Genomic DNA, 14,665 nt, shown 5'->3' on the forward strand with positions numbered 1-14,665 from the left:
GGTGATAAAATACCCCCAACAGAAAGCTCTATTTGTGTGAACAAAAATTATATAAATTTAATTTGCGTACTGTGTGGCATGTCTGAGCAATTGCCAGTTAAAGTAGCACAGTGCTGAATAGCATAAAATGGCCTGGTCATGAAGGTAAAATCTTCTGGAGGTCAAGTAGCTAAGCTTTTCGGCTGTTGTCAAAAACATACACAGAAAGTGATTTACTCCACGCTACAATACTCATAATCTGTAATATTTTCTATGTACGAATATACTGTATATACAGTATATGGCTAGTATATTCAGTAAGTCATACTGTATTATTTAAAGAGAATGAGTTAACCCTGTCCCACTTGCATCCTCAGTTTACAGTGTAAAATTCCTAATATCGCCTTTATATATGGATTAAATGCCAAATAAAATATACAATTTTTTAAGATGTGTTGTTTTTCATTCTTGTCTCTGTCCTATACTCAGCAATTTTTTTTTTACGATTCACATAAGCATGTTTTGCCTCTTTTTTTTTTTTAAACTATTGCTCATATTGTTTTTGTTGTAAGCAAATGGATGCATCTGAGCAAATGGCGTTACTGTGGAAACAGGTTTTTCACTAGGCAGGCGATCTGTTATTGAAGGATAATAAAGGGGCGCACTTTCAGCATTACGTAGAAGCTATAAAATACACTCTTCCCATTCAGCTTCTTTACTTTGAAACACAGAGAAAGAAGGACTGTTTGCCTTTATTATTTACCTTGTGCAGAGATGAACACATTGAGCGGTAATGGCGCTGTCTAAAAGCAGGCATATTCTGAAAAAAGGAAGAGGCGAAGACCATCATTGGTAAGACAAGAATGTTCTATGCGTATATGTACCAAAAGAAACCATCACCTTCATTATAATAGAAAGAGCACCCACAGATAAATGCACATAGGCTGCTGTAGATACTGATTTTTGTACTTTGCACTTTGCTTTGTAGGTTTGAAAGATACAGTCATTGTTTGCCATTCAGTGTTCACTGTATTGAAAGTAGCTAAAAAAGCAGCTACAGATTAAGGCTCCATGCACACTGGAGCTCAAAAAAGCTTTTTCTGGATGCCAGATTGCTGGCAGAAAACGCTGGTTGAAAAACACGCTTTTAACAGCGTTTTGTACTAGCATTTATGAGCATTTTTTAGCATTAGCGTTTATGGGCGTTTTTAATAAAAATACACAGAGTACACTCCAAAAATCCCACAATGCATTCCCAAACTCCCACAATGCATTGAAAAAATAGAACGTCGAATGCTAATTAACGCTTGTTTATGCGTGTTTATAGCTTTATAGCTTTATTTGTGGTCAGAAAAACAGCACTTTGAACGCGATTTTATGGCGTTCAGAGAACAGCCCAAGAAACGTCCATGTATGCATGGACACATAGGATAACATAGAGTGGAGTTTATGGGCTGTTAAAAAAAAACGCCCAAACTCCAAAAAACGGTCATTTATGAGCTCGAGCGTGCATGGAGCCTAATAAGGTAATGCCTGAATTTTGCATTTACTCAATAAAGTAGTAAAAAAGAACAGCAATGGTGTACAGAGTGTAGCAAATCTTAGTACCCAAGCAGCATTAGGATCAGTTAAAGTGACACTAAACGGGTTTTAAAAAATTCTATTCAAGCATGTATTCTTAAGTCCCAAAAAATATCTTCTATTACTCTCAGCTTCCTCCAAATCTCCAATTCCTTTTTTTGTTGCTGGGATCCAACGCTCTGTTAGAGGGTGGACCCACTGTATGTAGGAACGTAGCCACCTTCTCTCGCTTGCTCCCAAGATGGACTATGGATTATGGGATTTGTAGTGTGCACAGAGCTGTGTACATGAACGCAACTAACGTGTACTACTCGTTTTAAACACATGGAAGTGGGGGGGGGGGGGAGGAGAAGGATTATGCAGAAATATATTACAGGGCCATTAAGTAGTAGATGTGTATAAATTACTTTTGGAAGATAACAATACAGTTTGGTGTCACTTTAAGAAATTCATTCTCGTTTCCTAAATGTTACTGTACTCTGCACAGCTTCCTAACACTGCTGGTTCGAGTGAATTTTTATCAATGCAAATATTTCAAGAATGGAATCTAACTCGGGATGCTGGAAGCATATTATCAATGCAAATATTTCTAGAATGGAATCTAACTCAGGATACTGGAAGCATACAATATACTGGATGCATAGATAGTTCTGAAATTGAGATATTGCTAGTGTTGGACCAAAGAACTAGCAAGCAACATGTTTTATGTCAAATGTTCTGTTACTTTTTTTTTTAATATATTGATTCTTTAGTTCAGATGCATAAGTGAGGTACTTGTCACATTATAGGCACCTGGGACATAAGAATATCCATGTGTTCAACTGCAAAAGTACTTGTGTGTACTAGTGTGCAATGAGTAGCGGCAGTGAGAGGCAATGTGATGCGTTATTATGACATATCGCACTTTTCTTTTTTGCTTTATTTTTTTTCTCTTTTTTAAAGTGTCCCAAACGGACACTACATTCTATTCTATGCACCATAGAATGTTGTGACACAGTGCAATCTGTTGCATAAATATGCAAAACCTTTGCAATCTTAAAGTGGAACTTCACCCTAAACAGGAAGTTCTGCTTTTAAGAATCCTCCACCCCTCTAACAATATTGGAGGTTTATTTTTTTGGGAGGAGCAGGTACTTTGTTTTTGGCAGGTTCCCGCTGCCACTTCTGCTGGAATCGCCTCGGAAGTTCCACCAGAAGTTGTCCCCCCTCTTCTCCCTGCCGCAACCTCTTGAAACACATTACAAAGCATTCCCAATTGCATGCACAGTGGAAAACCATCTGTGTAACTGCTAGGAGTCACAGTCGGATTCCCACACTAGACATGCTGGCGCCAGGAACCCAAAGACCGGTGAAGAACTGGCCTGGGTGAGGACGGTGCTGGATTACTAGACAGCAACTACAGTATTTCTGGCTGCTAACTTTTATTTTTTTTCTAGAGACTGAAGAACCTCTTTAAGTGATGCACTGCAACACACCTCAATGCAGCGTTATAGTGAGAACAGGGCATAGAAACCAATTGTGCCGGATTACCAAATAGGCAGAGTAGGCACACATTGTTTAGAAAAATGGTGAAAATCGAACGTACCCAAAAATTTCTCAAAAAACCTGGAGGTTTTCATTTTTCACTTACCATTTTCAGAATTTGTAAAAGACCCCCAAACCATATATTTTCTGAAAGCACATGGGCAGTAGAATAAAAAGAAGGTGCTACTGATTTTTAAGGCAGCGCGATATTAGCACAAATGTTTATTAAATCAATATTTTCACAAAAATACACTAAAATCATTATTAGTGTACATAAACACAACATAACAAAATTCCTGCTAAATTGCTACTAAAGCATCGTTCACATGTGGCATACTAAAGTGTGCGCCCATGGGGGGCCATGTTTACCTGCACAGGAATGCACAGGTGTTCCGTGCATCCCCATACAGGCAGTCCCATTTATGTCAATTGGGATGCAATGGCTGCACAGGCATAGCTGCTGTTCCCAATTTGACATCCACGTGGGTACACTACCCCAAACCAGACAGTGTGAGCTCAGGGACATGCATGCGGATCTACATGGATGTAAAATTGTGAGCAACGGCTTTGTTCGTGCAGGTGCTACACCCCAGGTTACATCAATGGAACGGTCTGCACAGAGATGCACGGAACATTTGAGTGTCCCTGTAAAGGTACACTGTATATGCCCTGTGTGAACAAGGCCTTAGGCCCCTTTCACACAAGCAGACCGATCAAGTCTGCCTATCTGTTTTTCAGGCGGGCCCAATCGGACCACCCATTGTTCTCTATGGAGAGGATGATGTAAATGGACAAGTGTCAGTTTATACCCGCCTGCATCCGATCCAGTGCAGTCCGCTAAAAACAGACGGATACATATTCTATTCCCCATCCATCTAGCAGATCGGATGGTATCAGATGGAAATGGACAGGTGGTCTGTTTCCATCGGACCGACCCATAGACAATAGCGTGCTATATGAAGGGGATAAGAGGGGAGAGTGGGGGGAGTATTTCTAAGTGAAAGTTAGAGGCGGGAGGTGGAGTGGCAGGGGACAGGGAGGCAGCAGCGTGGGTGGGGAGGGGCGGTCACATTAGGGGATAATAATTAGGCTAACTACACTACAACTCCCTAAAGATAAGGGGGATTTAGCCGTTCCAAATGCTAAAATGTACTTTTAGCAGCACAACTCCAACAGGTTGCAGGATGGGGAGTGATCGACTGGACAGATCCTATCCAATCGATACTTCCGAGTAGATCTTCACAATTTCATTTGATAGCTCAATTAGAATCAGGTAATTTTTCTTATGCGCACAGGGCTCTACCCTGGGGCTCATACATAAAGTATGGCAGGACATGATTATGCAATATAGTAATATTTCAGTCTATTCTCCCCTATGGGGAAATAAAAACTATGAGGAAGTGGGCAGACTAAAAATGTTTGGAGTATGGAGAGAAAAGGGGATAAAATATATTGCACAGCTTTATACAGATAATATATTAAAAACATTTCAAGATTTGCAGAAAAAAATACTTAATGCCCTCCCACACCTTTTATATCTACAACTGCACCATGCGCTACAGAGTCAGTTTAAAGATAACAAAGTTAAGATACAAAATATGCCACTTATGGATTTTCTTGTAAAGATACAGGTTAAGGGGGGGTCTTATTTCCATTCTCTATGGCCGTTTGACTGAACAATCGAAAAAAAGGTAAACAGCTGTTTAGCCAGAAGGGGATGGGAAAAAGACCTTGGAAAAACGTCAGATGAAACATGGCAGTGTATATTGGAACATGTAAAGTCCGTATCCATCTCTCCACAGCAATGCTTAACCCAATTATATATAATTGTTCAAGAGCATCTGCTGACCTAATGCATATGCTTTGGAAATGCCCTAAACTGTTCAGGTATTGGCAAAATGTGGTAGAGACTACTAATTAGGCGTATCAAACACAGGTACAGGTAGATCCAAGAATATGCTTATTGGGCCAATTAGATAAAGAATTATACACTCAAGTAATTAGGATACCCATTAATAGGATGCTATTTATAGCACAAAAACTGATAGCAATAAAATGGATATCCTCCAAAACTCCAACATATGAGGAATGGTGGATACAGGTAAATGATGCATTGTTAAAGGAATGGCAGGTGTATAAGAACAGGGGTTTAGCAAATAAATTTAATGAAATGTGGGAACCATGGCGGATGCTACCAGGGCTGACACCATTTATTTTGGAATCAGATGGAAATATAAAGGTCAATAGACAATTCACTAGCTGTAGATTAGTTAAGGAATGATAGCTAAAATAGGAAAAAGTAGTATGGAGGATTCATGAAGGGGAGAGGTATGCTAGTAACTGATTTTGTTTGGCCCAAGGGAGGGAGAAGGGGAAAAGAAAAGAGAAATGTATTTTTTTTGTAATGTTATTGTTGTATGTATTTTGTATTTTTATGTGTGTTTCACAATGTGATTGTAATGGAGGAAAAATGTTTATAAAAAGAGATTGGAAAAAAAGAGACATACCCAAAAAGACTTGCAGCTGTAATTGCAGTGAATGGCGGTTCTATAAAGTATTGACTATTTGTAAAACATTTTGAAAACCATATATTATTTTCCTTCCACTTCACAATTATGTGCCACTTTGTGTTGTTCTATCACATAAAATCCCAATAAAATACATTTACGTTTTTGGTTGTAACATGACAAAATTTGGAAAAATTTCAAGGGGTATGAATACTTTTTCAAGACACTGTATCGCCAACTGTATCCACTATCCTATAATAATAATGATGAAGCTTTCTTAAATTGTTTACAAAAGATAGAAAAAATGAATTAACTCAATTTGAAACGAAAACTTTACATTAAAGACTCTATAGATAAAATACTGTATTAAAGTACCCAATATCAACTTACATAAACATAAATAGTATATATATATAGCATAAATAGTACATAAACCATAGTCATCAGGTTCACATCACAGTTTGTCTCTTAAAGGCTCGTCTTCTTTGAGCTGTCAGTTTGTAAACAAAATGTTGGTGCAACCTACGTACGTGTAATGTAATGTACAGTAGTGATGGTCTTCTCCATCTAGCAGCCACATGCACATTACTTAGTTAAATGTTATCCCACTAGAGAGTGCACACAAGAAACCTCCAGAAACCTTTGAGGGGGGCCCCAAGCTTTTGACTGCCTAGGGACCTCCACAGAGTTTAATCCAGCACTTTAAGGTTCAGTTCATATACTGTATATGCGAATTGGATGCGTTTTGAACGTCATAACATGTAAACCGGCAGGCTTCTCAAAGCAGCTGGTTCACACAAATGCGGGGGTTGCTGCAGTGTGGTTTAAGACTCAGTTCACACATATGCGGCTGCGGTCTCAGTGCAAGAGTCCGGTGCTGTTCTGTTCACCAGTTCAGGTGCCATTAATGTGCAAATTTTTACCTGAAATCAAACCTGAACCGGACCCAAAATTGCACAGGACTCTTTTTAAAACTACACCGCGGCCACCCCATTATTAATATTATTATTATACAGGATTTATGTAGCGCCAACAGTTTGCGCAGTACTTTACAACATTAGGGCAGACAGTAGAGTTACAATACAATTCAATACAGGAGGAATCAGAGGGCCCTGCTCATTAGAGCTTACAATCTAAGAGGAAGGGTCAAGTGATACAAAAGATAATAACTGTGGGCTGATGAAGAAAATGAAAGTACAGTTGTTAGGTGGAGGCAGGATAGGCTTCTCTAAAGAGAGAAGTTTTCAGGGATCACCTAAAAGTGAATAGAGTTGGAGAGAGTCGGACCGATTGAGATTGAGAAGGCTGCTGGTTCACATGTTATGCAAATCGGATGCCATTCAAAACACATCGATTCGCATATATGTGAACCGAGCTTTAGCTTCATTTATCTGATTTAGGTAAATATTTTTTTTTTACTATTTTTTAAGTGAAATAAACTCAGTCCTTGTTTGTATTTACCTAGAAAGGACCACAAACGGATAAATGAAAGGATGAGCTGATAGTCGACAAGAACAGAGATGACATTTCAACAGTTCCAATTAATCTGCGATTTTTATTACCTTTTAAACAAAGTAAGTATATAAATTTGCTTCTTCATGTAAACTAAATAAATGTTTAAAGTGGTACTAAATGAGAATGGGGAAAGGGGCGGTGGGACTTTAAATCAAGCACAGGTATACAAAAATAATTTAATAATGATCATAATATCAATAATCTGGTACATAATAGTAATCAATGCAGTATATATATATATATATATATACACACACGCACAAATTTACATGTAATAAAAACAAATTATCACATAGGGTAAACAATTGATATTGCATAATGCACATATGAAGAGTATGATAAGTAGAAACGTGGCATTAAACAGCTCTACACGTTTCATGGATTGATTCAATCATCAGGAGAATGCACGTGACTTGGAATATGTAATATATGATAGTAGAAATATCTGTACGGTCTGACCCTGCCAAGGAGAGGGGTTGGTAATAAAAAGTAAGAATAAAAATTAAACCGATAAAAGCACCCACAGCCTAAATTACTTACAGACGTAACTATATGATGAGAATGTGGAATTGCAGATCGGAGACCCTCTAAGGGCATCGTCACCGGGAGCTGAGGTGGCGTGGAGCGTCCCAAAGCCCAGCAAGGACAACATCCAGAGAGGTAGATTTCCAAGAAGTGAAAAATTATCATGGATAACCATGAGTGCTGAAACCAAACAAGGACTGCTGTGAGAGTAATATAATGTATATAGTGTGCAAAGTGTCCTGTACTCGGTAAAGGGCACGGCAGATAATATTATTATTATTATAATAAGAAGTGTCAGTGAAGTCCAAGCTGGTGCATATAGGTTACAAAAATTGTGAAAGTTGGAAAGCAGAATCATGAGAAAGGTTAGATAAAGACCAAATACCTAAAAGTACCAATTGAAAGTAATGGTGAAAGAAAAGTAAACAAGTTACCTGAAAATGAACCATAAAACTTCCAATTCAAAGTGATACAAGAGTGAGCCATAGAGGGTAAATAGAACCACCAGGGTAAAACAGCCTCTTGCGAATGGGGCCTATAAGCACACAGCCGCCACACGTCCACCAACATCACGCAGGCGTAAACTAGGGGAGGGAGGCGCCAATAATCGGATGGACAGGCTGTCCAATATTCACGCCAAAACATCCCTCTGACCAGCTGCTAGGTGGACAAACATCGCCGGTGAGGCGGTGCCACGCTGCATGTAGCCACATATCTGGCGCAGATGGCGTGATGTCGACACATGGCGCAGGGGTTTCCACCCACCCTGAGAAAGGGGAGGAGGAGATCCCGTAGCACATGTCGCAGCTCCCGGAAGAGATGGAAACAAATGCTCCTAAACCAGATCGTGTGACACACTGATCAAAACATAAGGATGACTAGATATCAAGGAATGAGAAATAATAACCCCATCCCATGGATATAGAACCCTATAGAGAGTGGGGAAAAAATTCAGGGCAAAATGTTGGAGTAGAAATTACATAATATTGGTTAATATCATCAGACCTAGCTAGATATGAACTATGTGCTTCCATCCCTATAATTAATATAAAGAAAAGAACAAACTGGGACCTTAAATGAGGTGGTGACCTGGTAAGGTCCAGTGCCTCCATCCCTGTCTAAATGAGAATGGAGAAAAGGGCGGTGAGACTTTTAACCCTATGTGATAATTTGTTTTTATTACATGTAAATTTGTGTATATTGATTCCATTATGCATCATGATTACTATTATGTACCAGATTATTGATATTATTATCATTATTACATTATTTTTGTATACCTATGTGCTTCATTTAAAGTCCCACTGCCCCTTTCCCCATTCTCATTTAGACAGGGATGGAGGCACTGGACCTTACCAGGTCACTGCCTCATTTAAAGTCCCATTTTTTTCTTTTCTTTATAATAAAGTGGTACTAAAGGCAAAATCAAAAATGACATACAGTATATGATGCAATCTGTCACTAGCATTAACCATGCAGACCAGTAACAGTTTTTTTTACCTGTTGATCCTGCATTTTTTTTTCAACTTCTTTTAACAGACCAAGCTATCCAGCAAAAGTAGCAGTTAAATCACGTGTCAAACACAAGGCCCACAGGCCAAATCTGGCTGCCAGGCCTTTTCATGTGGCCCTTATCCCCAGGGGGAGGGATAGAGGTGAGATGCGGACAGCCTGTGAAAGGGAGCTGAACCCTGCACCATGTATGTAGTTCGTTGCTCAACACTCCATTTTGTACATAGCGCATGCCTTATCTCTGCACTCTGTACTTAGCGCACGCCTGAACTCTGCACTCTGTGTGCACTCTCACTGTGTGCAATTTGGCCACACCCACCATTTGCGGTTTTGGTTGAGTTCCTGCAACTATTCTCTGAGAAAAAAAGCCCTGCATAAATTTATATAGTCTTAGGCCTCTTTCACGATTGGTTCAGGTCCGCCTTTCAGTTTTTTACGCGGACCTGAGCGGAATCTCCATAGACCTCTATGGAGCGTCGGATGTCAGCAGTGACATGTCCGCTGACATCCGACCCGCTCCGATCCTAAAAAGTGTAACGGAGGAAAAACCTACTTTTCCATCCGTTTTCGGATCGGGTGACGATGGACTCTACGGAGAGCGGCACTGTGACAGGTCCGTCGCTGCACATTGTGCAGCGATGGACCTGTCATCTGCCTGCTCAGCGGGGATCCACGGAGCGATCCCCACTGAACAAGCGGATGTTCATGGGACGGATCATCTCGGATCCGTCCTGTGTGAAAGGACCCTTACAGATAAAATTGGCCCTTTGAGGACAACCATAATGCTGATGCAGCCCACAATAAAATTGAGTTTGACACTGCTGAGTTAAATGGTCAGCTTTTGTTTATTTGTAAAAGCTTTATCCCAAAAAGAAAAGTGGGTTGAGCTTTAATTTGTTAGTCATATATGTAAGGTCCATCTAACACTCTGCAGACTCCTGCTGTCAAAAGGTGACTCAGTTGCTCCTCTACAGATAAAGTAGACACCCTAAGGCTCGATTCACACCTATGCATGTTGCTTTTGAGCGTTTTTGGAGGTTTTTTTTTCATGCTTGGCACGTTTTTGAGCAGCGTTTTTGCCGCGTTTTTGCGGCGTTTTTGCCGCGATTTGCGTTTTGCGTTTTTTTTTTTTTTTTCATTTTTTTTTACAGTCTTAAAAAAAAATTACAAAAAAAAAAAAACGGCAAAAACGCACCAAAAACGCACCAAAAACGCTGCAAAAACGGTGCACTTGCGTTTTTGATGCTTGTCCATTGAAATCCATTACATGCAAAACGCTGCTTTTTGCATGAAAAAAAGTCCCCGACCCTTTCCAAAAACGCAGAGATACAAAAAAGCATTGATGTGAACATGTTCCATAGGAACCCATGTTAAAAAATTCCCATGCATTTCTGCAAAATGCAAAATGCATCAAAAAACGCGCTAGTGTGAATGGGGCCTTAGGCGGCAAAAACGCGGCAAAAACGCGGCAAAAACGCGGCTCAAAAACGCGGCAAAAACGCGGCTCAAAAACGTGGCAAGCATGAAAAAAAAACCTCCAAAAACGCTCAAAAGCAACATGCATAGGTGTGAATCGAGCCTAAGACATGAAGTGTGTTTCTCGCCAGATCACCAGGTGAAAAAAAAAGGAATAAAATGCCCAAAAATTCATGGTATATAATTTTTATTTTTGCATTTAAAAACCATTTTATTTACATGTCTGTTCACACCTAAGACTTTTAGGCAGCTTGGTTAATTACTGCTGCAGTGTGTTCAATAGTGTTCTTCTGGCCTGTGTTCTGTCAGATTAGGCGACCCGTCGGATTTAGTAACGTAAGTGACATTCCATTGCTGCCATCTTGGTACACCCCACACTCGGCCACACTAAGACTACAGTCTGAAGTCACCAAGCGGACATCTTTTTGCACCCACCGAAATCTTGCAATTCACACTTATTTTTACCACTAAACTGAGCTATTATCATGAAATACAGTATTTCAAAGTCCGTGACACTGTTTTGATGTTGAATTTTAAAAGCAGCGGCAAGCCTGCCGATCTCATACATTTGATAATCTGACAGAAGACCGCTTGTTTTAAAAGTAAACATCAAAACAGTGTCACAAACTTCTAAATACTGTATTTCACGATATAAGCTCAGTTTAGTGGTAAAATAAGTGTGAAAAGCAAGATTTCAGTGGGTGTAAAAAGATGTCCTCTTGGCGACTTCAGACTGTAGACTTACTGTGGCTGAGTGCAGGTGTACCAAGATTACCGTTACGGAACGTCACTTCCATTACACGATTTTCACGGGTTCGCCTAATCTGACGGAACACCTGTTGCTTTCAGCAATTTGGGTGTGTAATTCAAGGGATCCAATGAAAAGATTTGCAGGATGCAGTGCTTAGGCCTGGGCGGCCAATCGGTGGTCATGAACACCATTACATTAGTGAGGGAAGCAGGTTATTAATTCTATGTAAGCACTGAAAATCTCTGACAAAATTTTATGTAGGTTTTAGACCCACATCTCCAACAGACGAACAGAACAGGTCCTTAAAAGTGCAGCACTACAAGACAATAAAAAGAGGGTGCGCCACCTTAGCGCATTACCTTCAAACACTGTTTATTGATAACTAAAAGCAAATTACATACTGACAAACAAATTGAGTTAACAGGCATGTCAAAGAGCCACTACTGCCAGATCTGGAAACCTTGATCTATAGCACGGGAAGAAGCCCTCAAGGTCCAATATGGCTTACGAGTTTTGAGGAGCAAACACTCTTTCTCAGACCACCTCCGAGGAAGAGGAGGTCTCTCTCAAAATGCGTAAGCCATATTGGATGTTGAGGGCTTCTTCCCGTGCTATAGATCAACAAAGATTACCCGTGCTATAGATTAACAAAGATTACAAATGATTGATATACCTGCTTACTCAGTTTGTTTGTGAGTATATTATTTGCTCATATTTATCAATACACAGTATATGAAGATAATGCACTAGGTTGGTGAGCCCTTATGAAGGGACACCCACAGTCCTACAAGGGTGGCAAGGCATGGTAGTATTACAGAGCAATGCACAGAACACTATCTTATTACTTACGGTGCTGTACTCTGAGTACGTACTTAAATTTAAACATTTCAAATGTATCATGTTGTATACAAGTGAATATTCTTGGTATTTCAGGCTGCCCATTGGCAATATGAGGTTTTAGATCGGCTTTCTATTAAAGATGCCTTGTGGAATGAGACACCTGTGAAGGAAAGCAACAGAAGTCAAATGGTATACATTAGCCTTCTATGGAGAAGACAGAACCATGCTCTTTTATCTCAGGTGTCACCACACAATCCAGAGGACTGGCTGGAACTTGCCAAACTTTCTAGCCTACTTCCAGAAGGCTTAAGGAAAAAAGGGATGTACTTGTCATCTAGGTATGTTTGTGGGAATACAACAGTTGTTTTGTACAGAGAAAAATAATAAGCACTTTTATTTACTTTCTTTCATAAATCTTCAGACAAGTTTTATTCAAGAGCAAACACCCAATTCTAACTATTTTCCTGCTTTCTTTCCTCTCGCTGTATAATAGAAATATATATATCTATATACCGTATATATATATATATAGCTGGAATATCTATATACAGTATATATCTATATATATATCTCTGCAAGCATTTCTGTTCCCCTCCTAATAGGTGTCTTCTGCTGTGGAATATTTTGACAAGCAAATCTGCACAAGTCCATCAAAGTGATTTACAGCAACTTATATCTTGGAAGAACACTATTTCCAAAGATCCTGCCCTAGAGATAACTTCTTTAGATAATAGTACATATGATTTCTCAGTATTTCCAGCGAAAACTGTTTGTGACCTGAAAACTTTACCACATGCTGGGGTTCTACAAGCTGCCCCTGTGGAACATTTAAGAAATAATGAACCTAGTCAGTCTATACATGATTTAATAAATCCATGGCTGAGCATACCACTTGCAAACTTTTCTAATGGAGCCCATCAACATGTTAAAACGGAATTTGGTGCCAAACAAGCTATAAATACATTTGGTCAGATGTATACTACAAAGCAGATATCTGACAATAATGAACCTTATTTTAAGTCCATTGGCGTCCAGGCCATTGTTTGCAAGCCTGTAGGAACTCAAAAATCCTGTGGAATCCAGACCGACAGTTGCAAGTCCCTCAGTACCACAGATGAGAAAATAGAACATTACCCAAAAAAAGAGGACATCTTTCACAGCTTAACTAAACATTTTTGTAAAATAGGTGCCCATTCAAGAACTGTTTGGAACCGTTGCCATTGTGAGCACTCCAATTGCAATCAGTAAGTGTTATTTACAAATGTAACCACCAGAGCAAATTCATTCATGAGCATAGTTGTGCTTTGATATACACTATGGAGGCTGTACTGTTTTTATAGTGTATCTCATTTTCTTAATCAGACTAATAGACTGGGAAGAAGAAGTCCTCTGCAATATCGAGGAGCTGCTGAGACGTGCTGAAGCTATACTTCAGGTGTAGTACCAGTATGTCTTGCTTTTAATGTTTCACATGATCACATTTGCCTAAGGACAAACTAAGATCTGATATATTCAAACATCATGCCTATACCCTATCCTTTATATATCATTAAATGGGATTAATCAGCTTCCTGTTTTCGCTTCCAAAGGATTATGTCTCCATCAGTATATTTAGCTGTTCAGACAGTGAGATTCTATACCCACCACGCACATTGATCTCTTTGGAGTATCCAGGCCCAAGCATAACATTGTTTACTCTCTAGTGATACACTACTCTATGATACAAAGCTCACTTTTCATTATACATGTCACCAGTGGAATGTACTGAAATGTACACATGTACACACAGCTTACTTCCCAGTATCCATGGCACATGTTAGATGTATGCCACAATACATGCAACTCACTTCCCAATCATCCTTGTTACTAGTTAGGTCTGCACTCCAGCACACAACTCACTTACCAGTATCCGTGTCACCAGCACACTTCAGAATGCACAGCACTTACCACTATCCTTGTCACTAATGAAATCTACACTCCAGCACACACAGCTCACTCCCCACTATCCTTGTCACTAATTGCATCTACTCACCAACACACACAGCCCACTCCCAAGTATCCATGTCACCAGTGAGATCTACACATAGCACACACAGCCCACTCCCAGTATCCATGTCACCAGTGAGATCTACACTCAGCACACACAGCCCACTCCCATTATCCATGACACCAGTGGGATCTACACTCAGCACACACAGCCCACTCCCAGTATCCATGTCACCAGTGAGATCTACACTCAGCACACACAGCCCACTCCCATTATCCATGACACCAGTGGGATCTACACTCAGCACACACAGCCCACTCCCAGTATCCATGTCACCAGTCATATCTACGCTCAGCACACACAGCCCACTCCCAGTATCCATGTCACCAGTTAGATCTACACTCAGCACACACAGCCAACTCCCAGTATCCATGTCACCAGTGAGATCTACACTCAGCACACACAGCC

General features: G+C 39.9%; 1 protein-coding gene across 4 annotated transcripts in view; it reads left to right on the top strand.

The window, feature by feature from the left end:
- Window positions 1-584: 584 nt before the first annotated feature.
- Window positions 585-14,665, top strand: part of LOC141140094 (uncharacterized) — a 40,157-nt gene continuing 26,076 nt past the window's right edge. Inside the window, exons 1-6 of one of the 4 annotated variants that reach the window (XM_073626903.1) lie at window positions 585-831; window positions 7,057-7,165; window positions 9,171-9,286; window positions 12,304-12,548; window positions 12,813-13,454; window positions 13,573-13,645. In XM_073626903.1, coding sequence (XP_073483004.1) covers window positions 9,254-9,286; window positions 12,304-12,548; window positions 12,813-13,454; window positions 13,573-13,645 — 993 coding nt within the window. In that variant the 5' untranslated portion in view covers window positions 585-831; window positions 7,057-7,165; window positions 9,171-9,253. Of the gene's footprint in view, window positions 832-7,056; window positions 7,166-9,170; window positions 9,332-12,303; window positions 12,549-12,812; window positions 13,455-13,572; window positions 13,646-14,665 lie in introns of all 4 variants that reach the window. The other 3 variants (XM_073626904.1, XM_073626902.1, XM_073626905.1) reach the window with 3 other exon arrangements.

The sequence above is a fragment of the Aquarana catesbeiana genome, linkage group LG04, assembly GCF_042186555.1.
Source record: "Aquarana catesbeiana isolate 2022-GZ linkage group LG04, ASM4218655v1, whole genome shotgun sequence".
In the NCBI taxonomy this organism is placed as follows: Eukaryota; Metazoa; Chordata; class Amphibia; order Anura; family Ranidae; genus Aquarana; species Aquarana catesbeiana.